This window comes from Schistocerca americana, chromosome 2 (genome assembly GCF_021461395.2).
Source record: "Schistocerca americana isolate TAMUIC-IGC-003095 chromosome 2, iqSchAmer2.1, whole genome shotgun sequence".
Classification (NCBI taxonomy): domain Eukaryota; kingdom Metazoa; phylum Arthropoda; class Insecta; order Orthoptera; family Acrididae; genus Schistocerca; species Schistocerca americana.
Genome location: NC_060120.1, coordinates 160,113,094 through 160,140,778, shown reverse-complemented (window position 1 = coordinate 160,140,778; position 27,685 = coordinate 160,113,094). Strand labels below are relative to the sequence as shown.

The 27,685-nt window shown below is 44.6% G+C and overlaps 1 protein-coding gene across 1 annotated transcript in view; it reads right to left on the bottom strand.

The window, feature by feature from the left end:
* LOC124593848 overlaps window positions 1-27,685 on the bottom strand; it is a 542,124-nt gene that overhangs the window by 325,650 nt on the left and 188,789 nt on the right. The window contains exon 3 of the mRNA XM_047132196.1: window positions 16,299-16,490. Within this exon, the coding sequence (XP_046988152.1) occupies window positions 16,299-16,490 (192 nt within the window). The remainder of the gene's footprint in view (window positions 1-16,298; window positions 16,491-27,685) is intronic.

Genomic DNA, 27,685 nt, shown 5'->3' with positions numbered 1-27,685 from the left:
GTTATAAGACAACCTGTGTTTGATGATCAGCCTCTAATCCGATTCTCTATCTCTGCCATTACTCATCTCTACGTGTAATGCTCCTTCCAAATGATTTGAGAAGAACTACTTCACGAGTGCGATATGTCCTCTGTATAATTCGGTTTTGGGAATCTCAGTGTCTTGTCCTTGGAGTCTTTCACGGCGGCGTGTCTGAATTAAATCTTCTCGATTTTCAAGACGCATCAGTTCGAATAATATTCTTGAGCTTTCGATAGCGGAGATGGCCATCGAAAGCTCCAGAATTTTATTCGAATTCAGGCCGCTTGAAAACCGAGAAGATTTTATTCTCAGTCTGCTACTTCGGATTCACAGGGTACAAGATCGACAACCAAAGATCTCACACAGTAATTAGCTGATTAGAAACCAGTAGTCCAGATTACTTGTGAAAGAGTGGCGACAGTCAGATACAATTACTCGTCATTAAATATCTCTTCATCAATGGAATGCTAAATCCTTCCATACCTTCGTAATAGACTTGGATCATAATCCATATGCTGGCGAGCTATCAACCAAATAAAACGTCTCAATGTAGCCGAACTATTCGTCTCGAGCGAAACAGCAACTGTACAGATATTTTAAATACTCGTTATTTGCAATTACTGTTCAGTTTCAGTTTCAAAAGTTTAACTGTATACATGTTGCGAGATCTCTGGATCGTCTTCAGATCTCAGTAGATGTGTCTGCAACGTGTCTTGTCTGTTTGACTATTTAGATCTGAAGACGATCCACAGTGATCGAAACATGTCATACAATTTTCAAAAAATTCGAGTGATACTGCACAATAAGCGAGAATTAAATCAAATAAAAGTTATTAAGTCATGGTATTGTAAGTATTTGTTCGGCTGGTGAGACAAAGGTGAGGGGAGCCATTGGATTGTCATGCTAAACCACAGATTTGCCGGCAAGGGAACACCCAGCGGCAGGTAATCGGCGGTCTTCCGGAGGTCATAGGGGCCTCAACCCCTATGACCTCCGGAGGACCGTGTTTAGCCATCTGGACAGCGTGGTCCAAGTGTATGTGGCTCCAAAGATGGCGGTGTTCACAACATGGCAGAATATGACTGCTTTTAAATATTTCGAAATTCAGTAGTAATCCACAGCTTCATTGCAAGACACAACCGATCACAGCAGCATGTACACCGCACTGAGGTGCATGCATTGAAATGTTAATTTTCAAATATCACGAAAACTACAATAAACGAATAATCTTCCAAAAACTGTTAAAAATTAATACAGTTATTAATTTTGGATGATGTCTTAGGACACTGGCTATCATGCCTGAAAGAAACACTATTACACTTATTTTATTTATTGAGTTAATACATATTTTATATGTTTTTAGTTATGTGAGTGCATCAGATCATCATATTCTCCAGAGATACATAAGAATGAATACAGCATGGCAATCCTTATACCTATCGCTACATACATCTAGAGTGTTACTTGATTTCTAGTTTATTTAATGAAATTTTAATCTGGCCTGTGCTAAGGACATTCGTAATTTGAAAGTGGTAATTTGTGTAATATTTGATACCAACACTGAATAAAGCATAAAGAGATCTATCTATAGAACTGGCCAACTTTACTGTTCTACGTATTTTAACAAATTTTTCTTTCATAAGCATGCATTAACTACATTCATGTTTTAATTGATTAGTCTTAAATTTCTACTTGTTGGTTCATATTTTGAAAAATCCCCAGCCAGGTGGGCTTCAAACATTGGGAGATGGCTAGGACTTTTAAGATTTCATGAGGAATCAATTATCCAGGTTGGATTTTGGAACTGATACTGGACAGAATGCGAAATCTGCTAATGATTTCGCGAGTTTTGATATGCTGATGGCAAATAGTACACTTTATGTATTTATCAGCAATATTTTGTATTTAACTGAATGGGACTGTCTTTTGCATACGAGGGATACTTAAACAATATTTGATGAATCTTCTACCATTCTAATTACATATACATGGAAACTTTATTGCATTTGAAAATATTTTTTTTTATTTTCATGTTAGTGACTTACTGAAGGAGCACCATTTTAACGATTTCATTGCTTTTTGTGACTGAATAAATGATCAGTTCATTCAACTTTAAATACTTTTGTGTGTACTAATGATTTATTCAGCAGGATACAATTCCGTCATTGTTGTTATTATTACTATTCTATTTTATTACAACTCGTTTTTATTTAAAAATTCGAATTGCATGAAAATGCTTGGATAATTACACTGAAGAACACAGTTTACAAATATTTCCTGCTGCGAGTTTAGCTGCTGGGCATGAAAGCAGTGATGTGTTGCTCGACCCTTTATCAAGCCAGAGTTATAAACTGAGTCATGCATCACCCATTGTCACTAGTGCTTAAACTTTATTTCGTACAAAGTATTAGTACTAGTAACTCACAATTTCTACACCTAAAATACCCCAGTACATGAGAATGCTGTACCGATGTCTTTGGTAACTACACTTGTGTTAGGAACTTACGCAAATTTTTCCAGCATTCAGTTTGTCGGCAGACACTACACTCTGATTTGGAACACAATAAAGCCTAAAATAATCTAATTTGGCGACCTCGGCTGCAGATAAACTTTCTCTACTGTAACATCAGCTGCTGTTGCACACAGATTGTATACACGTAATACAAACCCAGGCACATATCTACTAGTATCACCAGAGTACAAGGGGAGCTGACTCACGGGACAGGTGAGTTCGTATGAATCGTATGAAGCTGTGAGAGATGTTAATTATTAATACAGTTCCATATGTAAAAAATTCAATTAGAGTTACTCATCTCGTTAAAGACTAGGCACTTCCTCCCAGCCCGTCATGAGAGGTAGTTGAATTGAATCGTACTGGAGAAGTCATCAGGCATTGTAAATGATAGACGAAGACTGAATGTGGAAGGCAGGATATTTCAGAGCATTATTTCATGGACAGATCATCAGTGACGTACCCACGTGCCACTATATGCGACGTCGGCTAGGCTCTCACCTTACACCATGATGCGGTTACCCGTGTCAGCAGCGAGAGTTATTGTCTAGCTGTATTTACGTATTATAGTATAAAAACGTGTGACATTTCCATCAGAGACGGTAAGCTAACAAATAATATAACTTTCAGACGATTAAAGGAATGAATTTTACTATTACTTCATGCACCAAATGAAAGCATAGCACTCTCAATAACGCGTCAATTTTTTTGTTATGCATATGATATTAATACACCTAGCGTCATGTAGTTTTTGAGTATTTTGACGCAATATGTTCAGTGTTACAATACTTAAAAATGGGCAGTGGTTTCGTCATGAAGATTGTATACAGCTGCCGGAGCGCTTTTATATACACTCCTGGAAATCGAAATAAGAACACCGTGAATTCATTGTCCCAGGAAGGGGAAACTTTATTGACACATTCCTGGGGTCAGATACATCACATGATCACACTGACAGAACCACAGGCACATAGACACAGGCAACAGAGCATGCACAATGTCGGCACTAGTACAGTGTATATCCACCATTCGCAGCAATGCAGGCTGCTATTCTCCCATGGAGACGATCGTAGAGATGCTGGATGTAGTCCTGTGGAACGGCTTGCCATGCCATTTCCACCTGGCGCCTCAGTTGGACCAGCGTTCGTGCTGGACGTGCAGACCGCGTGAGACGACGCTTCATCCAGTCCCAAACATGCTCAATGGGGGACAGATCCGGAGATCTTGCTGGCCAGAGTAGTTGACGTACACCTTCTAGAGCACGTTGGGTGGCACGGGATACATGCGGACGTGCATTGTCCTGTTGGAACAGCAAGTTCCCTTGCCGGTCTAGGAATGGTAGAACGATGGGTTCGATGACGGTTTGGATGTACCGTGCACTATTCAGTGTCCCCTCGACGATCACCAGTGGTGTACGGCCAGTGTAGGAGATCGCTCCCCACACCATGATGCTGGGTGTTGGACCTGTGTGCCTCGGTCGTATGCAGTCCTGATTGTGGCGCTCACCTGCACGGCGCCAAACACGCATACGACCATCCTTGGCACCAAGGCAGAAGCGACTCTCATCGCTGAAGACGACACGTCTCCATTCGTCCCTCCATTCACGCCTGTCGCGACACCACTGGAGGCGGGCTGCACGATGTTGGGGCGTGAGCGGAAGACGGCCTAACGGTGTGCGGGACCGTAGCCCAGCTTCATGGAGACGGTTGCGAATGGTCCTCGCCGATACCCCAGGAGCAACAGTGTCCCTAATTTGCTGGGAAGTGGCGGTGCGGTCCCCTACGGCACTGCGTAGGATCCTACGGTCTTGGCGTGCATCCGTGCGTCGCTGCGGTCCGGTCCCAGGTCGACGGGCACGCGCACCTTCCGCCGACCACTGTCGGCAACATCGATGTACTGAGGAGACCTCACGCCCCACGTGTTGAGCAATTCGGCGGTACGTCCACCCGGCCTCCCGCATGCCCACTATACGCCCTCGCTCAAAGTCCGTCAACTGCACATACGGTTCACGTCCACGCTGTCGCGGCATGCTACCAGTGTTAAAGACTGCGATGGAGCTCCGTATGCCACGGCAAACTGGCTGACACTGACGGCGGCGGTGCACAAATGCTGCGCAGTTAGCGCCATTCGACGGCCAACACCGCGGTTCCTGGTGTGTCCGCTGTGCCGTGCGTGTGATCACTGCTTGTACAGCCCTCTCGCAGTGTCCGGAGCAAGTATGGTGGGTCTGACACACAGGTGTCAATGTGTTCTTTTTTCCATTTCCAGGAGTGTATTTTGAAATTGTTCATGAGATCTCCAACGGAAACATCAATTATAATTTTCCTTACCAACTAAGTTGTTTTTGCCGATATTTCTTTAGATCATGATTGAAGTTGTTCTCATGCTCTTCAGTCTGCATTTCATCATGTGTAAAAATGTAATGTGCATGCGAAGCATTTCTCATTGAGTTTTGGTAAGTTATGATAGTAGCTCATCGAACATATATTCGTGTTTCTTCTTTGTTCGAGACTTGTTTTCCTAGTCATCATATTAAGGAATCTGTTACGCTTCCACATCTTTTGATCTCCGTTGATCATTTGCATATAAATTTTAATATTGTGATTTTCTCTCTCAGTGAGCTACATCAGGATACGTCACTATCGGCTGTGATCACACTGGAACCATTAGCAAACGAAGGACGCACTATAGCGATGTAATCTCTGCGCCGTCTTTCTACTATTAATTCAACCTCTTTCTTGAATACGGATGCATCTGGTAGTAATGAGACCTGCCGATCTTCAGAGCTGGCAAGTGTTTTGCAATGTATTTATCCCGGCTTTTTTCTGAGACTTCTGATTTCTGTTTTTAGCTGAATATGAGAAACTATAGATGGTCGAAATGTCTGGTAACACCCTCAGTAAAGACTGCGACTGCAAACTCAGCATAGAAACAGGCCATCGCGAAATCGAAGCTGGTTTGGTAGGTGTGGGACGAAAACATTGTCTTGTATCCCATTGTACTGAGGACCTGCTGAAGGCCGTTCATTAAAAGTCTGTTTTCACATAATTTATTTTTACCTGGGTTATAGGTGGCGAAACTAATGCAAGTACATTCAGTACTCTGGTCCTCGACTGCTACACATACTACAGTTTTTTGCTACTTAAGTGAAGGTGTACCTCTAGTCGATAGCTTTGGAAGGATAGTTGATTGACTAGCCATATATCCTTGTGGTAAAGTTCGGTGGCAGCATGCTCCTGTGATCGCCAGACAGAGACAGTTTCTTCTTTTTGGTGGTGTTAGGTCTGCGCATTATTCGGAGCTGGCTTTCTTTGGTAGAGTCGTTGAGGCCACGTGCGCCGTGATGACGCTGCCTGTATTAAGTCGATGTTACTTTTCGATGCTCACTTCCACGCTGTAACCTGCAAGAACTATGGTGAGATCGTGGCTTTGCTAGTGAACGTTGGCCTAACATTTGGTGAGCAGTGGTTTCAAGGTTACGGATGTAAGTTCCGTCGTGTCGAGACATATTCTCTCTTCAAGGAGAGAGAGTTTAGGTTCAACGTTCACGGAGCAACATCTATGTTTCAATTGTCTACCCATGACAGTAGCCTAACGAATTCATAGCATTCCACTATTTTAATACTGTTCCGATTATTCTAGATTACTTTTATTCTGGTTCCTCGGAATAGTAGTACACGAGGTCCACCATAGGTCAAATGTAGCTTTGTTGTTTTCACTGCTTATTAATGGTTAACAACAAGCAATTCTATTAGTGCTTCCGATTTATTTTCACCCCACAATAACTGATAAAACTGTTTCTATGTGCTCGTATATTTTTATGTGAAGCGCTATTGGACCTGAGAACAACCTACCACAAATATTCTGCCTTCCGCGGAATCATAATTCAAAAGCGAGTTGCCATCAAACACAAATATTTTGAATTCTTTGTATGTATATTACAGCCAGCGCGGTAAATCAGTATTGGAAAGACTTTGAGAGTTGAAACTGATCCAGACTGTGTTTGACTTGGCTATTATATTTCATGTCGTTTGTGATGGACAGGCGTTAGGCTTACAAACTGTAGTCCAAAATCCTCACTTCACGTGATCTGCCTACAGGGCGACCCATAATGGAACTTGTAGGCAGTGCCAGGAAGTTAGAGGGTGTACTTTTACGTACTACGTTCTTTTAAATGTTCGTGCACGCTCTACTTTTACTCTCCGGTGTGCAACGAAAGCATTCTTTACTGCTGAATATTTCAATTAAAGTGAGGTTATATAGTGTTAATGGTTATTCTTGGGTCAAATCTTAAATAAGGGGAATACTTTCAGGGTATTTTGTTGAAGTTACATCTTTTATGTACTCGTTTTAGTTCACAAAATAAGTAGGAGGCTTTCACAGTGACGTCGTTGTCAGTACCACAGCTAAGGCAGAGTACCTTAAACATATGCAGACCAAGATATATAGGGGTGTTGTTTTCGCTAACGTGTAGCGGCAAATGTGCCGATTTTTCTGACATAAGGAGGCAATTATTTAAGTTTATAAAAGGACCCTTATACTTATCAGTGGTAATATATATGGCACATGTCACTATGAGATAGCTTTGTTGTGCTGAATGGATAATCCGAAGGGGTGCTCAGCGAGTACTAGTACATTGCAAAGCATTTCACTCCAGCAAAACCTTCAAGGCAACGATATTCATACTGGTTAAAATCATACGAATAGCGAATACAAAACTGCAAAGTCATGCTGTGACTCTATGCTAGATTATGTCTACGAGTGCAGCAGTGTTTACATGGACAAATGAACATTCGCAATATGCACTACTGGTCAGTAGTAAATTCACGTTGGCTGAGAGAAGCCGGTAAATTACAATAGTGGTTAACGCATGGTGTGGGATTTTGAGCAGTCGTATCATTGATCCCATCTAGAAGGCACAAGTAACTGCATTCACCAACAAGGTACTCTACGGAACATAAGACATCCGTGTGGTACCACCCAAGACGGATGTCCGGTCCACTTCACGTAGGTAATTACAAACCATCTCAACAAAACATTTTGAGGGAAATGGATCTGTCTTCGCGAAACACAAAATGGCCTGCGTCCTCTGTGCGTGCATATCTGGCATTTTCTGTGTGGATAAATTTAAATGAAGATGTCAAAAGGAAACACGTTTCCAGAAGACATCACTTGCCGTGCAGCACCTGTCTGCGCTCCGATAAATCCGGATGAAATTCCGCGTGCAGTAACGTCGGCCCAGAATCGCTTTGTAGCGTGAAGGCTGTCAACTCTTACGTCAGTATTGTGAACACGTGATATTGCAGTCACGATGATACAAACAAGAAACCGTGCCTGAGGCACGGGTTTGCTCACATGTGGTACGGACTGCTCCTCCTGACGGCAAGACAGGTTTGCGGCGTTCGTTGCTCCTATTTGATTGAGTTCTACGCTTTCTGTATTTTTAAATCTTAAAGCTCTTTTTAGTGTCAGAATAAAATCGAGTATTTCCACAGAAAAAGAAGAAAAAAACCATTGCCGGTGTCATAATTGGGGAATTATAAACATCATAAATTACACAAACTTCCTCATCGTCCGATATAACTTAGTGAAATCCGCAGGATATATAATTACCCTTTCTAGACGTATTCGGATGCAAGAAATATAGATTATAGCAATCTTTTGCGATTGTAGTTAAAGTCTTATTTAGGCCGTGGTCCAAACATGACTCTTACTACGGTTCCAAAAGACTGTTTTAACCTACAGGATTTTGACAAGGAAAAACCGCGAGAAATGCATGCTTGAGCATAAATGCAGATACGACCCAAGCCTGAGGGTTGTGCTGTTATATTTGACTGCGAAGGCCAGAACAATGTCCTCAATACTCTTCAAGTGTCAGTCGTCGTCAGAAAAGATTTCCGTGCAGTGGGTGCGTATGTCGAAGCTAAGTTAATGGGGACGTGTGCAAATCGTTAGCGTTCGTATGCTGAGTGCTTCCGCACCCACTGGAGCTGAAGTGTCTGGACTTTCAAAAGGCACTGTATCGAAGATTTATATCGCACACGGGCAACCCGGAAAAACATTATCCGCTAAGTCAAAAGGCGTACTAAACTGCGTGCTGGAAGTCCAAAACCACTCATCAGTGGTATAGGAGTCCGTAACTGGCAAATATGGTGCCGTAGTCATATAAACTGGACTGGACCTTGGAGAAATGGAGGAAAGTGACAGTTCGGATGAGCCTTGTTTCACATTATTTCCAAATTGTGGCAGTGTTTACGTCCCTAAACATAGTGGGGGTTCGGTGATAATTTGGGCAACCATATCGGTATTCCGTATGCTCCATGGTTACTTTGCAGAGTCGCATTACTGTCAAACATTTGGCAGATCAGGTGCTTCCCACAGAATAATATTTGTTCCCCATTGCTGATGCTGTGTTCCAAGATGACACGGTCCTTGTCCACACAGCAAGCCTCTTCCAGCACTGTTTTTGGGATGAATCGTCACGTCACCCCTGACCACAACAGTCTCCAGATTTCAGTAACATTGAGTGTTTGTGGTGTAATTTGGAGAGAAGGATGCATACCGATACCCACCTCCATCGTCGTTACCTGGAATTGCCATTATTTAGTACGCTCAATATCATACAGGACTTGCATTTATCCGTTCCGTGATGTCTGGAAACCGGTTTCAATGTCAACGATTTTTCTACGTTGTATTAGACACAGTAATGTGTGTGTTTTTCGTGTTTCCACATCTTTTGCTACGCCTGTACATTACTTGTATAAATGCGACTGCGAAAAGAGAGGAAATCTTACAATAAATGAAGGCAACTTTTCTATTTAGCCGGTAAGACTCACCCTGTGTAACTGAGCACGGAATGGTGGTGACTTTAGTGCCAGATTTACTCTGTCAGTTCTGCAGGTATCTCAGTTGTCCTCCGCCCGGACCTCGATGCTTCCTCCCACATGGGTCCCGCTACTTAGAATTCAGCGAAGGCAGCTGCACTTCAATGTTAACCCCCACCATGGCCGGTTCTGAGAACTTCTACCTTCCACGCTACAAGTCTAAGACGTCTGGTTTCGCTGTGTTATACAGGGCTATTACAAATGATTGGAGCGATTTCATAAATTCACTGTAGCTCCATTCATTGACATATGGTCACGACACACTACAGATACGTAGAAAAACTCATAATGTTTTGTTCGGCTGAAGCCGCTTTCAGGTCTCTGTCTCTAGAGCGCTCGAGAGCGCAGTGAGACAAAATGGCGCCAGGAGCCGAGAAAGCGTATGTCGTGCTTGAAATGCACTCACATCAGTCAGTCATAACAGTGCAACGACACTTCAGGACGAAGTTCAACAAAGATCCACCAACTGCTAACTCCATTCGGCGATGGTATGCGCAGTTTAAAGCTTCTGGATGCCTCTGTAAGGGGAAATCAACGGGTCGGCCTGCAGTGAGCGAAGAAACGGTTGAACGCGTGCGGGCAAGTTTCACGCGTAGATCGCGGAAGTCGACGAATAAAGCAAGCATGGAGCTAAACGTACCACAGCCGACGGTTTGGAAAATCTTACGGAAAAGGCTAAAGCAGAAGCCTTACCGTTTACAATTGCTACAAGCCCTGACACCCGATGACAAAGTCAAACGCTTTGAATTTTCGGCGCGCTTGCAACAGTTCATGGGAGAGGATGCGTTCAGTGCGAAACTTGTTTTCAGTGATGAAGCAACATTATTTCGTAATGGTGAAGTGAACAGACACAATGTGTGAATCTGGGCGGTTGAGAATCCTCAAGCATTCGTGCAGCATATTCGCATTTCACCAAACGTTAACGTGTTTTGTGCAATCTCACGATTTAAAGTTTACGGCCCCTTTTTCTTCTGCGAGAAAAACGTTACAGGACACATGTATCTGGACATGCTGGAAAATTGCCTCATGCCACAACTGGAGACCGACAGCGCCGACTTCATCTTTCAACAGGATGGTGATCCACCGCACTTCCATCATGATGTTCGGCATTTCTTATACAGGAGATTGGAAAACCGATGGATCGGTCGTGGTGGAGATCATGATCAGCAATTCATGTCATGGCCTCCACGCTCTCCCGACTTAACCCCATGCGATTTCTTTCTGTGGGGTTATGTGAAAGATTCAGTGTTTAAACCTCCTCTACCAAGAAACGTGCCAGAACTGCGAGCTCGCATCAACGATGCTTTCGAACTCATTGATGGGGACATGCTGCGCCGTGTGTGGGAGGATCTTGATTATCGGCTTGATGTCTGCCGAATCACTAAAGGGGCACATATCGAACATTTGTGAATGCCTAAAAAACTTTTTGAGTTTTTGTATGTGTGTGCAAAGCATTGTGAAAATATCTCAAATAATAAAGATATTGTAGAGCTGTGAAATCGCTTCAATCATTTGTAATAACCCCGTATAGTGTTCTAGGTACTGAGGCGCACGGCAGCGCAAGCTTACCCGTTAATGGCGTTTCATGAACGGGACAGCTGCCATCGTGTGCCTACAGCTTTTTAAGACTGAGATCGCCCTTTCCATTTCCGCATCATTATCATATCCAGTTTCTTTTCGGCGTCCTTACCGGTTCCAATTTAAACTGCAGCTACGTTTTCAGCTCTTCTTAGGAATCCCGACGTTCCTTTTTCCTTGATGTGCGTTTTTGTACATTATTTTAGGTATTCTCACTTCTCGCATTCTTTAAATGTGTTTTTGCCAGTCTTCTTCAAGAACGGAAACGAGAGAAGTTAGTAATGCTGGGATCTAGAGCGAAGTCCACGTTCTAACTCATCACAAAGGTATGTCGTGACTGAGCACTGAGCAGACCAGTGCCATTTTAGGAATAATATTGTCCACAAACCGTAGCCTCACAGAAACTGCTTAATTGCAGAGTGTGCTATCACGCTGATACAATCATCGTCTTCGAACTGTACCTCTACTGTATGCAGCACGCAATAGTCAAGTCCTTCCATACCTAGCGATTTCTCAAGCGCATCAATGCGATCACGTGTTAACCAAGAAAAACAATTCCATTCTTTAAAACCAATTCCTCCGTACTTCACTGTTTGCACTAAACACGAGACCCCTACAGTTCTCCTGGCACTCGCTAAATCAAACCCCTACCAACGGATTTTGCAAAATATAAAGTGATTCGTCACTCCAAATCACTGGTTTCCAGTAACTGGCTCCAGTGGCAATGCTGTCAACACCACGTCAAGTGTCGCTTAGCGCTGACTACCGAAATCAGTGTCTTACAAAGATCTGCTCGACCACTGTAGCCCATACTTTTTAATTCCCTCTGCACAGTCATTATGCTAGAGGGACTGCTGGTAGAACTTTGGGACTAAGGATTGATTCCTTCCCCTCACTTCATACGGCTATTTACGAGCATCCTCCACAATTCTCTTGTTCGCAGCTCGTGGTCTGGATCACGGGGTCCCGAGTTTGATTCCCCGCAAGTTTGGGGATTTTTCTCTTCCCGGGGACTGGGTGTTTGTGTTGTCCCCATCATTCCATCATCATCATCATGATGTTCATCATCGTTCGTGAGTGGGTAGAGTGGACTGCGAAAAAATTGGAATGTGTAAAAATTGGGAATTTGTACAGGCGCTGATGACCGCGCAGTTGAGCGCTCCACAAACCAAACGTCATCGTCATCATCCGCAATTCTTGACGATCACTGTCTGTCAGTAAGGAGAGCGAGCCAGAGTGTCAAGGCTAAGATATTCCCGTATTTTAAGCAAAGCAGCAATAGACGGCAATGCACAGAAAAGAGCGATTATAATCCGCCACCACTGAAGCGTATTATCGGCTAGTTTAACAAGCTTAGGATCAAATTAAGTACGTAGACAATTCATTTTTCACAAAGTGGCAAAATGGACACATTGCCAGAAATAAGCGGGCAAAGCTACTACTAAGCCTTAAATTTAAAAAAAACTAAATATAAAAACTGCTTTAAGCAGAACTAGATACACTGAAGAGCCGAAGGAAGTCGTACACCTGCCTAATATTGTGTAGCACGTAGAAGCGCCGCAGCAGGACGTGGCGTAGACTCGACTAATGTCTGGAGTAGTGCTGGAGGGAATTGACACCATGAATCCTGCAGGGCTTTCCTTAAATCCGTCAGAGTACGAGGTGGTGGAGATGTCTTCTGAACAGCACGTTGCAAGGCGTCGCAGATAAACTCAATAAAGTTCATGTCTCGGGAGTTTCGTGGTCAGCTGAGGTGTTTTAACTCAGAAGAGTGTAGCTGGAGCCACTCTGTAGGAATTCTAGACGTGTGTGGTGTCGCATTGTCCTGCTGGAATTGCCCAGGCCTATCGGAATGCACAATGGACGTGAATGGAGGCAGATGATAAGACAGGATGCTTAAATACGTATCTAGACATATCAGAGGTCCTAATCATTCCAACTGCACACGTCCCACACCATCACAGAGCCTCCACGAGCTTGAGCAGTCCCCTGCTGACATGCAGGGTTCATCGATTCATGAGGTTATCTCCATACCCGTAGATGTCCTCCGCTCAATAGAATTTGAAACGAACTCGTCCGAACAGTCAACATGTTTCCAGTCATCAGTAGTCCAATGTCGGTGTTGACGGGCCCAGGCGAGTAGCAAAGCTTTGTGTCGTCCAATAGTCAAGGGTACACGAGTTGGCCTTTGAATGGTTCCCACTCTGACACTTGTTATAATAATAATGGGGTGTGACGAGGGCCTCCCGTCGGGTAGACCGCCCGTCTGGTGCAAGTCTTTCGATTTGACGCCACTTCGGCGACTTGCGCGTCGATGTTGACGGCCAGCATCGAAATCTGCAGCAATGTGCGAAAGGGCTGCACTTCTGTCACATTCAAAGATACTCTTCAGTTGTCATTTATCCCCTTCTTGAAGGATCTTTTTCCGACCGTAGAGATGTCGGAGATTTAACATTTTACCGGCTTCCTGATATTCACGATATTCTCGTGAAATGATCGTACGGAAAAATCCACACTACATCGCTGCCTCGGAGATGTTGTGCCCTATCACTCGTGCGCCGACTATTAACACCAAGTTCAGATTCGCTTAAGTCATGATGACCTGCCGTTGTAGCAGCAGTAACCGATCTAACGACTGCGTCAGACACTTGTTGGTTTATATAGGCGTTGGTGACCGCAGGGACGCATTCTGCCTGTTTACAAATCTCTGTATTTGAATACGTGTGCCTGTTCCAGTTTCTTTGGCGCTTCAGTGTATATTTCAATGTGAAATTTGATTCTAATTATACAAGAAAGTCAAACTGCGTCCCTGAACTCCTGAAGAAAGTTTGGGGGATCAGAGGGAGTACAATCGGTGTTAAATCCACTGCACTTTTGGCCTTGAATTTGAAAACATTTTTCTGCAGTACATGCACTCTCTGTCTTGGTCGTTGTCGTGAAAAATAGCTCTTCTGGGGTTGGTTTTCCTGCTCTTCACAGTCTTCCTTTTACTATCTTTCTTCTCTGCAACTGTTTTCCGTTTTTTCTTCCTTTTATTTTCCTTTCCCTCTCTTTTCTAATACACTTTTATAAGGACCTGCTATAAGTATGGCTGCGGAGCCCTCCTTTCGGCCCCTGCTTTTACTTTTCCCGTTATACAAAGTAGCCAGAAGCCGTCGTCGAGAGGCCACTTTGCCAGCAATGAAGCCTTTACATAAAAGCTTTATACCCTCTAATACCATGACCGAACTTTCAGTAATTAAGGTACGATTATGGAGTCAACAATTTCGTTAAAAAAGACATGCACATTTCCTCTCCACAGCAATAAAATTAACCAATTACCTTACATAAGGGTAACTGAAATCCACAACTCAAAGGAGTAACACAGCAGAAGATTTAGGCTTCATAGGGTGATTTGATCCTCCAGGTAGAATAAGTTATAGAAATTCCCACACCCCGTGAGCACCATCTAGCCCCCAGTACTCCCACGACCAACAGCGCGGGGTAGCCGTGCTGCGTAGGGCGGCTTGCCATGGTTCGCGCGGCTACCCCCGTCGGAGGTTCGAGTCCTTCCTCGGGCATAGGTGTGTGTGTTGTCCTTAGCGTAAGTCTAAGTTAGATAAAGTAGTGTGTAAACCCAGGGACTGACGACCTCAGCAGTTTGGTCTCATAAGAACTTACCACCACCACCCTGTAATGGTACTTGAATTACGTAACCATTGCGGCACCTCACCTCAACCTCTCGATACCAGCAATGTTCTACCGTGTTTCTGTAAAGTAGTTAACATATTTCTGAGACAGCATTCAGATTTGATTTCATTAATGTAGAGGTACTTTGATACATCGATATGTTTATGTTGCAATGATATTATTCTTATGTGTATTCTTTCGTTTGTCACTATGATGTTTATCGTACTTGTAACTCTGATTTTTGGGCGCGTAAGCTGTTATTAGAGAGTCAAGTCTTGGTCGTCATGTTGAAAAGACGCAAATTCTAGTCAGTTTATAAAATGTGAACTTTAACAGTGGGTAAGATATTTTCAAGTATGTTTTATATTTTGAAGTGATGTTTTGTGAGTTACGTGATATTGCAACAAAAGTAATATAGAAGAAGTGTAACTAAAATTCGGAGGGCTGATTACTATTTTACATTACCATTGTGCTAACTTGCAAAAGTTTAATCTTCAAGAATGGTTTATGAAACACATCTATAAAACTTTTGAATATCGCAGAATAACACCTAGGCCTCTTTGCATCCGAGCTTGGAATCATTACCACCTATATTTTCGACGATTGAGCCATGAGTTCACAACGAGACCAGCGTGGGAAACACGTAAAGATGAGTGCCTAGTTTATCCATCATTTCATGAAATGACTTTATTAACTATGCTCTAATGACACCTGCCACATAATATAACTTTGTTTTTGCCCGAAAATGCAATATTTAGCAGCGTGAGCAACACTACAATCTTAATTAATTTTTGACCTTTGTTGCGGTAGGGTTGTTAGAACCCCTATGACTACTTTGCCGCAATGACCATTTTTGCCCCGCTATCTCTTCCATGTAGTCTACCTGGTCTTGGTTTAGTTGTGGTCATTCTTTCACAGTCACATTACCAACATTCAATTTGGACAGCTTTGGAACGACTGAAATGTTGCCGATGTATTTGTTATTCAGATGACATCTAATGACTACTCCACGTTCAGAGTCACTGAGCTCTGCTGATCGAATCTTTCTGCTGCTACCACATCCCTACTGACAACATAATAACCCTCGCATCCTTTTATACTGGTGGATCTACCGCTCACGATATGCAACGATCAGTTCCACATTATAAGGGGGTCCCCACACTTTTGGTCATATAATGTGCACTTAGTAACAGCCACACTTCGCTTTACAGACATCCGTAGTGAGGAAGTGATTGAGTAAAAGGTTTCTTTATTTTTCTATGACTGAAAAATGTGCCTTCATACCAATTTTTCCAATGAATTCTGCGGTCAGCAAATCCAGAAATTAACGGTAATATAACAGAGAGAGAAGGCGGTTCCTCTTCTTTCGTATTCCAGCACAGGGTTCAAACGTGGACTGTGTAAGAAGAAACTGAAGACCAACAGGATGCGGTCTAACAAGCTGGAAGATTTAACATCTTGTTAGGTTACATACTGAACAACCCTCGCACTATCAAAGAACGAGACACTGTAGCTCCTAGTGTAGTCCAAACTAATCAACGCGCTGACTCCTTGGGGCTTACGGTCCGACCTTGCGCTGGCTGCTCCCAAATCCTCGGCACTGCTCCCTCGGACTTGACCGCCTGGGCGCTTACCTTGCTCCGTGATGGGCGAGACGAGCAGCAGGTTGACGCAGGCGGCGCCCGTGTCGTGGCCCATGAGCGTCACGTTGGTCGGGTCGCCGTCGAAGGCGGCGATGTTGTCCTTGATCCACTGCAGCGCCGCTATCTGGTCCAGCAGCCCCAGGTTGCTCGCTGAGTCCGGACCGAACTCCGGGCGCAGGAAACCTGCAACAGCGCGATACTCCACGTTACACACCTATACAAATTCCTTAACTCTTCAAGATCTTCTGGCTACAATTGTATACATCGTCTTTTAGTGTGTCTTAGCTGCAACAGAAATATGATTCCACAACGGAAACCTCATATACACATTTGTGAATGTTCAGTCATTTCATAATATACAAGTGCTAGCAACCGTTGGGTATCACTATAAAGATACACTCCTGGAAATGGAAAAAAGAACACATTGACAAAATGGTTCAAATGGCTCTGAGCACTATGGGACTGAACATCTGTGGTCATCAGTCCCCTAGAACTTAGACCTACTTAAACCTAACTAACCTAAGGACATCACACACATCCATGCCCGAGGCAGGATTCGAACCTGCGACCGTAGCAGTCGCGCGATTCCGGACTGCGCGCCTAGAACCGCGAGACCACCGCGGCCGGCAACACATTGACACCGGTGTGTCAGACCCACCATACTTGCTCCGGACACTGCGAGAGGGCTGTACAAGCAATGATCACACGCACGGCACAGCGGACACACCAGGAACCGCGGTGTTGGCCGTCGAATGGCGCTAGCTGCGCAGCATTTGTGCACCGCCGCCGTCAGTGTCAAGTGTCCGCTCACGCCCCAACATCGTGCAGCCCGCCTCCAGTGGTGTCGCGACAGGCGTGAATGGAGGGACGAATGGAGACGTGTCGTCTTCAGCGATGAGAGTCGCTTCTGCCTTGGTGCCAATGATGGTCGTATGCGTGTTTGGCGTCGTGCAGGTGAGCGCCACAATCAGGACTGCATACGACCGAGGCACACAGGGCCAACACCCGGCATCATGGTGTGGGGAGCGATCTCCTACACTGCCCGTACACCACTGGTGGTCGTCGAGGGGACACTGAATAGTGCACGGTACATCCAAACCGTCATCGAACCCATCGTTCTACCATTCCTAGACCGGCAAGGGACCTTGCTGTTCCAACAGGACAATGCACGTCCGCATGTATCCCATGCCACCAAACGTGCTCTAGAAGGTGTAAGTCAACTACCCTGGCCAGCAAGATCTCCGGATCTGTCCCCCATTGAGCATGTTTGGGACTGGATGAAGCGTCGTCTCACGCGGTCTGCACGTCCAGCACGAACGCTGGTCCTGAGGCGCCAGGTGGAAATAGCATGGCAAGCCGTTCCACAGGACTACATCCAGCATCTCTACGATCGTCTCCATGGGAGAATAGCAGCCTGCATTGCTGCGAAAGGTGGATATACACTGTACTAGTGCCGACATTGTGTATGCTCTGTTGCCTGTGTCTATGTGCCTGTGGTTCTGTCAGTGTGATCATGTGATGTATCTGACCCCAGGAATGTGTCAATAAAGTTTCCCCTTCCTGGGACAATGAATTCACGGTGTTCTTATTTCAATTTCCAGGAGTGTATATTAAGTCAATGTAGCAGGTTTCCAGCAGCTTGTGCCAGAATACATGTAAGTAGTTGATTAGTTATACTCCACAGTATAACTGAATATTATTGTTGCCATTTTGCTTGGTAGTTAGTGAATGATCAGTCAATTTGTCACAACAGTGATGGGCAAGCGGTTGTAGGCGCTACGGTCTGGAACCGCGCGACCGCTACCTTTGAGATTGGACATGGTGAGTTGATGTTAGTGAGGAATGCCTTTAAAACAACAAAGTCACCATTATCAACAGATCACTCAGTTTGAACGACCTCGCGTAACAGGGCTACGAGAATCTGGATGTCCCTTCCGCGATACTACGGAAAGACTTGAGAGAGATGTATCGGCTGTGCTTGACTGCTAACAGCGGTGGTCACGGGAAGGTAGGGTCGCAAGAAGACCGGGCTCCGGTCGGCCACGTGACACTACGGAGAGGAAAGCCCGTCGGTTTCGACGCATGGGTGTGGGCGCATCATACTGCGTGTTCAGCAGCAATTCGAGAGGCAGTTTACACCACATTGACACAACGAACTTTTATTACTCGGTTACTTCAAGGAAGCTGACCTCAAACAGCCGCCGTTTGCACTTCTGTGGTGACAAGCGAGAAGTTACTGGAAGACAGAGTGGAGATTAGTTATGTTTTCTGCTGAAAGCTGATTCCGACGCGGTGCCAGTGATGACAATATGTTGGTTAGAAGGAGAATGGGTGAAGGCCTGCGACCAACCTGTCTGCGTACTAAACACGCTTGACTCCATCTAAAGCTGTGGTCTGGGGTACGATTTCGTATGACAGCAGGAGCACTCTAGTCGTTATTCCACGCATATTGACAGCAAATCTGTATTTCCGTCTGGTGGGTCGATATGTTGTGCTGCCGTTCATGAGCAGCATTCAAGGTGATGTTGTCCAACAGGATAACGCTTGCCGACATACAGCTGTTGCAACCCAACACCCTCTACAGAGTGTCGACGTGTTGCCTTGCCCTATTCCATCAGCAGGTCTGTCTCGAATCAGGCTCGTATAGGACAACATCGGACGATAGCTTCAGCGTTAATCACAACTGGTATTAACCGTCCTTGTATTGACCGACCAAGTGCAACAGGCAAGGAACTCCATTCCACTGACGTCCAGCACTCTAAAACACAGTGCATGGAAGTTTGAATGCTTGCATTCAACATTCTGGCGGTTACTCTGGCTCTTAATACACTACTGGCCATTAAAATTGCTGCACCACGAAGATGACGTGCTACAGACAAGAAATTTAACCGACAGGAAGAAGATGCTGTGATATGCAAATAATTAGCTTTTCAGAGCATTCACACAAGGTTGGCGCCGGTGGCGACACCTACAACGTGCTGACATGAGGAAACTCTCCGATTTCTCATACACAAACAGCAGTTGACCGGCGTTGACTGATGAAATGTTGTTGAAATGCCTCGTATAAGGAAGAAAAACGCGTACCTTTGATAAAGGTCGGATTGTAGCCTATCGCGATTGCGGTTTATCGTATCGCGACATTGCTGCTCGCATTGGTCGAGATCCAATAACTGTTAGCAGAATATGGAATCAGTGGGTTCAGGAGGTAATACAGAACGCCGTGCTGGATCCCAACGGCCTCGTATCACTATCAGTCGAAATGACAGGCATCTTATCCGCATGGCTGTAACGGATCGTGCAGCCACGTCTCGATCCCTGAGTCAACAGATGGGGACTTTTTAAGACAGCAACCATCTGAACGAGCAGTTCGAGGACGTCTGCAGCAGCATGGACCATCAGCTCGGAGGCCATGGCTGTGGTTACCCTTGACGCTGCATCACAGACAGGAGGGCCTGCGATGGTGTACTCAACGAAGAACCTGGGTGCACGAATGGTAAAACGTCATTTTTTCGGATGACTCCAGGTTCTGTTTACTGCATCATGATGGTGGCATCCGTGTTTGGCGACATCGGGGTGGACGCACATTGGAAGCGTGTATTCGTCATCGCCATACTGGCGTGTCACCCGGCGCGATGGTATGGGGTGCCATTGGTTACACGTCTCGGTCACCTCTTGTTCGCATTCACGGCACTTTGAACAGTGAACGATACATTTCAGGTGTGTTACGACCCGTGGTTCTACCCTTCATTCGATTCCTGCCAAACCCAACATTTCAGCAGGATAATGCACGACCGCGTGTTGCAGGTCCTGTACGGACCTTTCTGGATACAGAAAATGTTCGTCTGCTGCCCTGGCCAGCACATTCTCCAGATCGCTCACCAATTGAAAAAGTCTGGTCAATGGTGGCCGAGCAACTGGTTCGTCCTAATACGCCAGTCACTACTCTTGATGAACTGTGGTATCGTGTTGAAGCTGCATGGGCAGCTGTACCTGTACACGCCATCCAAGCTCTGTTTAACTCAATGCCCAGGTGAATCAAGGCCGTTATTACTGCCAGATTTCTCAGGATCTATGCACCCAAATTGCGTAAAAATGTAATCACATGTCATTTGTCCAATGAATACCCGTTTATCATCTGCATTTCTTCTTGGTGTAGCAATTTTAATGTCCAGTTGTGTATACTAGCATTTACATTTACAATGGCTTTTCTCGTGTACCCCTTAGCTAGTGATCTTACGATGTTAATATATTTCCAAGACAAATGTTTTGCCGAAATTTATTGCTCTACATTAAATATTGCTTGATGATGGGATTTTTTCCGTCTGTTTATATTCATGTCAGATCTGAAATTATTTTCTGTTGAAGGAAATTTATTCTTTATGCTGTAATGCTCTTAGGTGACTTTTTAATGATTTTAGAAGCAAGATTGGTACAAAACTATGTACATTCACTGTTTAACAAAAATGGTTCAAATTGCTCTGAGCACTATGGGACTTAACATCTGATGTCATCAGTGCCCTAGAACTTAGTACTACTTAAACCTAACTAAGCTAAGGACATCACACACATTCATGCCCGAGGCAGGATTCGAACCTGCGACCGTAACGGTCGCGCGGTTCCAGACTGCAGTGCCTAGAACCGCTCGTCCACCCCGGCCGGCTAACTATGGTTCACCGACCGTCACAGCGTTTATTTACAGCCAATCTGATTTGCATCCTCATAGTGGTGCTACTTGCGCCACTCTTATGGGATTACCGTAAAATCTGATTAGACGTCAATTTTATGATGTAGGAACGCGCCTACCAGCTTTTCTTTACTACGCACAATTCCTTGTTGTGGTTGGGATATTTATTTATATCAGTGTACATAGACTGATCCAGAATTCGTGCACTAACAGTACAACTCTCCCGTCAATATTTTTGGTAGAAAGCGAACGTAAAAAAAAAAAAAATTAGCAACACCGTAGTCACTTGTTTGACTGTGAGTACTGTCTAGCTGCTCTGTCAAGTTAAGTGCACTGACTAGAGGTTTAAGTATTGGAATATTTGAGTTCATGGATCTACGTGTATATTTGCTTCTATTTTCCTGTTCATTGTTTCACTTGAGTTTCGTTACAGCCCTTCCCCCAAAGTAAAAGAAAAAGAATCAGACAGACTCCATCCCTCTCCTTCTCGTCCTATCAATGCTTCTTTCACCCCGTTTTTACTATACGATATTGCAGTGCCTGTATTATTCTGAATTACGTCGTCAAGTTCCATTGGACATGCATGCAATATCGTATTTGTCCGTCGAAATAGGGCAAGCAACTTTCAAGTAAAATGTCTCGCCTGTACTGGAAAACATATAATGGATGTACGAGTACATGCTGTACAAGCATGGCTGACAACATATGAAAGTTGGGGTTTGGTCGTGAGCCGAGGACGGAGAGCCAAACGGCGCGGCATGGTAGCTCAGCCTGTTCGGTCAGAGGGCTCTCTTCTGTGCCGTCGGAGTTCATGAATTTTCGGCCAGTCTTTAGAATAAACCGCTGTATACTTAAAATGAAGTTCGTAGTAAAAATTTTTTAAAATCCTAGTCCTAATGCACAAAAGTCATTTCGTTCATCTGATATCACTACCGTAGTCGATTTCATGGGAAGTAACCATCAAATGAGTCGTCTAAAGAGAAAGGGAAAATGGGGAATACTACATACTAGGAAACTCAATTACAAAGTCAAACCAACTTCAACACACAGCTATACACAGTTGATACATCGTACGTGAATTCGTCGATGTGTTTGCTGAACAGACCACGAGAGCAGGCCACAGAGGTTGTCCATTATTAGTTTCACTGTCACACTGGTTATTTACCGATATTTGCGACCGCCAGTGAGCAGTTAGTAACTAACGAATCGTATCTGTAGTTGGGAGTCACTTAAGCGACCTCTAGTTTGTCTAGCTTACTTCAAAAAATGGTTCAAATGGCTCTGAGCACTATGGGACTCAACTGCTGAGGTTATTAGTCCCCTAGAACTTAGAACTAGTTAAACCTAACTAACCTAAGGACATCACAAACATCCATGCCCGAGGCAGGATTCGAACCTGCGACCGTAGCGGTCTTGCGGTTCCAGACTGCAGCGCTTTTAACCGCACGGCCACTTCGTCCGGCTTCTAGCTTACTTGCACCAGTAATTTTTTACTATGTAGGTTTCACTTTGAACAAGATATATAGCACCGTCCATACTAATTTTATAAATGCGAAGGTAACTCTGTCTGTTATGCGTTCACAACTAACACAATGAACCGATTTCCATGAAATTTGGTATGGAGACAGCTTAAACCTAGTGTTTTATAATCTTCACTGTGGCAGTACCTCCAGCTGCGATGAATTTCTAGAACTATTTTATGATGCCTTCAGCTGACATTCTCTTTATTTGTCGTATGATTGAACATTTTCAAAAATTTTACGGACGAAGATAACGTGTTCCTAAAATAACGAAAAGTTATTTCCAACTCCTTTATGACAATTACCTGGAGTGATAGGAGCAATATACAATTAGGGAATCCATAAAATACTTGAAAACGGCCTAAGACCAAAGTTGTACAATCGTACATGAGATAAAGAGAATGTCAGCTAGTGTGCTTTGTTTTGATGTTGCGGAATGTGGTCGTCTTTTGTTTTTGTGGTTGTGAAAGCACCTGCTATTCCTCTGTGAGGTACATAAACGAGCCCACAGGCGAACTCTCTCTCTCTCTCTCTCTGCAAATGAATATATATTCCATGTCAACGAAACGCAATGCAGTAAAACCCGAAACGTGTTGAAGAAAGTTAGAGAAAAACCATAAATTGTAATATCATTTTAATACTGTTTAATAGGTGTAATTTGAGGCATAAGAACTGTTTACGATCTTTGCAAACGGATTTATAAGAGAAACCTCACTCTTATAGTGAGTGACCCCTGAAGATACTTTGAAAGAGAGCGAAACACGCTTGGTCTAAATAAGACTTTTATTACAGTTGAAAGATTGTCTACAGCCTACGTTAGTTGTAAATAGAGTATCTTTTTAAGACGTTCACAGTTTTCCCCTCATTCATTAATCGTGTGCGGTGTTTCTGAATGTGAGGAACAATAACAGCATCGTTTGAATGGAGTGAATAATCATACCTTTGGCCGAATGTCTATTTCATACCGGTAGAGACACATGAGTCTACTTTACAGTTAAGCCATCTGGGCGAAGCGCAATAATTAAAGCCATCTGCTCAAGTAAGAAGGTGATTAGGATAATTATGTCACGCAGTGGGCAACAGAATCACGATACATGAACATCAGGGTCATACTGGAAAGTGTGACAGTACTTACGTCAGTTATAGGGGTATTTGCAGCTAGAACTAACACTGTCGTGTAGCATTACATGGAAGTGATAGATGATAAAGAACACACACAATAAGAGAAGCTCTCCCCGGATGACTTTATATAATCTCCTGAGACATTAAAACTGTGTGCCGGACCGAGTCTGGAATTCGATACCTTCGGCTTTCGAGGGCAATTTCTCTAGCTTTTGAGCTATCCATGCTCGGTTCACGTACCGTCTTCACAGCTTTGATTCCACCGATAACTTTCCCATAATCTCCTCCCTCTCCTTTCTTACAGAAGAAGGGCCGGCTCGAGGGATAAAGGTAGGAGGCTCAAATCGTGCCACCTTCCAAGGCAGCAGGTTTTTGGGGGAAATCGTAAATTTTAATATGGTTACAAAAGAATGTATTAAACACCGGAAGTTTTGTATAAAAGAAGAAGTTTGAGAATAAGTTGTAAATACAAATCAGTCATAAAATAGAGTGCCCTATTGGAAATTGTCTATGGTATTGGGAAACAGTTGACAAAGGATGAGCTGGAGTTGGTCTGCTTGGCTGCGTCTTTCAGACAGTAAAGATTGCAACTCGCAGTGTTGGCAATTATATTGCTGCCCCACTCCTACACAACACGTCAGCTTGTAAACCCCTGCGGATGCGAAAAACTTCATAATAAAGAAATAAAGGTAAATGTCAGTATAACATATTCCGTAAATACCTATAGCGCTGTCGTCAAAAAAACACTTTGTAATAAATTGAGAAGCCACAGCCTTCTGAATCCAAACATTGTGATTAAGGGGCTTTTACACGTGGAAAGATGTGTGCCATTCTCTCCCCAGCATTTCCTCTCCTTTCAATCTGCCATTAATACCACTTACATTGCTCTTGTTCTTGCCACTGCCCCCGATCTAAGCCCGGGAACTGGATGTTTGTGTTGTCCTCATCATTTCATCATCACCATCATCCATGAAAGTGGCGAGATTGGACTGATAAAAGATTCGGATATAGTGCGGGCGCTGATAACAGCGCAGTTGAGCGTCGCATAACCAAACACCATCGTGATCATCGTCATCATCATCATCATCATCAAGTTCCCTAATTAGTTTTTTCTGTTTAGTCTGTATCTTCTTTTAACTTTTCCCTGATTCCTTTTCTTCCTAAGTGTTTAAAATAATACGGAAAACTGTCAGAGCTTATTTTGGAGCTAAGGCAACTAAAATTACCTGCACGAACTGTTTACATAATTATTAATTTTCCATACAGTAAAGTGCTTTCAAAACTGCTTGTTTTGTGCAGTGAATCACGGTCGTAGTATGACGAAAAGTTCTCTATCTCGATCGAATTTAGCCGTTTTTCCTTTATGCACTACGGACACAGTAAACGGTCACTGGTGAATTATATACTTCTTTCAACAAACTGGGCGTTTATATCTAAGGAACGCGCTATATTGTGATGTTCAACTTTGAACGGCTGAAGACGATACTATCGAAGATACGGTACTCGGCTGTGCTGGTTGTAACAGGTCCCACATCCCACGCTACCATCTGCTCAGGGATCGAGAAAAAGTGAACGGATTTTAGTTCTGTGTTCTCAGAGGGACACTGTTTTCGTTCCATGATTAATTTTGCAGTTATAACTGAAGATGGAAGCCGGCCGCGGTGGTCTTGCGGTTCTAGGCGCTCAGTCCGCAGCCGCGGGACTGCTACGGTCGCAGGTTCGAATCCTGCCTCGGGCATGGATGTGTGTGATGTCCTTAGGTTAGTTAGGTTTAAGTAGTTCTAAGTTCTAGGGGACTGATGACCATAGATGTTAAGTCCCATAGTGCTCAGAGCCATTTGAACCATTTTTGAAGATGCAAGACACTGCAAATTTTCACTTCTGCTTCACTGAGTGATTCCCCATACCTGGCTCTGGTCTTATGGGCGTGTAAACGTCAAATAGACGAATGAGTAAGTGTGATACGTGGGAATAAGAGGTCATGGATGAATGACATTGTGAAAAAAGTTCATTATATCTGGTAATACAAGTAGGGGTTAGAACGGGAGGGGGTATAGTGGGGGAGAGGGGGAAGGCGGCGCTTGAAAATTCTGTAGGGGCGGCAAAATCGGTACAACCGACCGTGTCCAGAGTATTCGCGTTGGATGCAGGGAAACTTACGCGAAGTTTCGTGGCTTCAGGCGGCCAATTTACATTTCTCTTCTGAGGATGGATGAGATGCCTCGTCCCCTACGGCCGTCGGTTTTACTCGGTGCCTGCCAGCTGGTGCATCGATCGTCCATCTCTACTGGTGCACGTGTTATCATTCGTAAGTGCTCAACCTTCTGTCGAGCATCGTTCTCTCGTTGTTTTGCTCAAATAAAACGGTTCCAAACCAAATATTTTATTAAACAAGTATATCTGCAAAATAATCACATTAGTACTGAGCAGAAAAACAACATTTATGTTTATTCAGATAACAAAAATTCCTGTAGTAGTTCGTGTTGGAGCTGCAATTTTTTAGATTGATGTCACCTGATAGGTACACCTGCTTAAAGGAAGTCCCTCGAACTAAGGGCTCACCTTCAGAGGATGTCATCTTTCCAAGTAGAGAAGGAATTAGCACATTTCATCAAATATAAGAGGTATTAGAGATAAAGTTAGTGAAATGATTATAGATGTTGACTGCGAAATTATTGGTATGTAGGAGCACCACTTAAAAAATTCGACAGTTCAGAGGCTTCCTTTACTAGGATACGGTTCAGCCGGCTGTTTTTCAAGAAGTTCCTTGCGGGGTGGGGGAGTAAAAAACAGTATTCCATTTGAGTCGATAGACGTATCACGACACTGCATTGAACAGATGTTTGAATGTTGTGCAGGCGCAGTTGAATTTAGTGAAACTAAACTTCTAACTGTTGTTTATTTTCAACTTGTCGTGGCGTAATGAAGAGTCCATTAAATTTCGGTCACTTAGCCACGCAAATACACTCCTGGAAATGGAAAAAAGAACACATTGACACCGGTGTGTCAGACCCACCATACTTGCTCCGGACACTGCGAGAGGGCTGTACAAGCAATGATCACACGCACGGCACAGCGGACACACCAGGAACCGCGGTGTTGGCCGTCGAATGGCGCTAGCTGCGCAGCATTTGTGCGCCGCCGCCGTCAGTGTCAACCAGTTTGCCGTGGCATACGGAGCTCCATCGCAGTCTTTAACACTGGTAGCATGCCGCGACAGCGTGGACGTGAACCGTATGTGCAGCTGACGGACTTTGAGCAAGGACGTATAGTGGGCATGCGGGAGGCCGGGTGGACGTACCGCCGAATTGCTCAACACGTGGGGCGTGAGGTCTCCACAGTACATCGATGTTGTCGCCAGTGGTCGGCGGAAGGTGCACGTGCCCGTCGACCTGGGACCGGACCGCAGCGTCGCACGGATGCACGCCAAGACCGTAGGATCCTACGCAGTGCCGTAGGGGACCGCACCGCCACTTCCCAGCAAATTAGGGACACTGTTGCTCCTGGGGTATCGGCGAGGACCATAAGCAACCGTCTCCATGAAGCTGGGCTACGGTCCCGCACACCGTTAGGCCGTCTTCTGCTCACGCCCCAACATCGTGCAGCCCGCCTCCAGTGGTGTCGCGACAGGCGTGAATGGAGGGACGAATGGAGACGTGTCGTCTTTAGCGATGAGAGTCGCTTCTGCCTTGGTGCCAATGATGGTCGTATGCGTGTTTGGCGCCGTGCAGGTGAGCGCCACAATCAGGACTGCATACGACCGAGGCACACAGGGCCAACACCCGGCATCATGGTGTGGGGAGCGATCTCCTACACTGGCCGTACACCACTGGTGATCGTCGAGGGGACACTGAATAGTGCACGGTACATCCAAACCGTCATCGAACCCATCGTTCTACCATTCCTAGACCGGCAAGGGAACTTGCAGTTCCAACAGGACAATGCACGTCCGCATGTATCCCGTGCCACCCAACGTGCTCTAGAAGGTGTAAGTCAACTACCCTGGCCAGCAAGATCTCCGGATCTGTCCCCCATTGAGCATGTTTGGGACT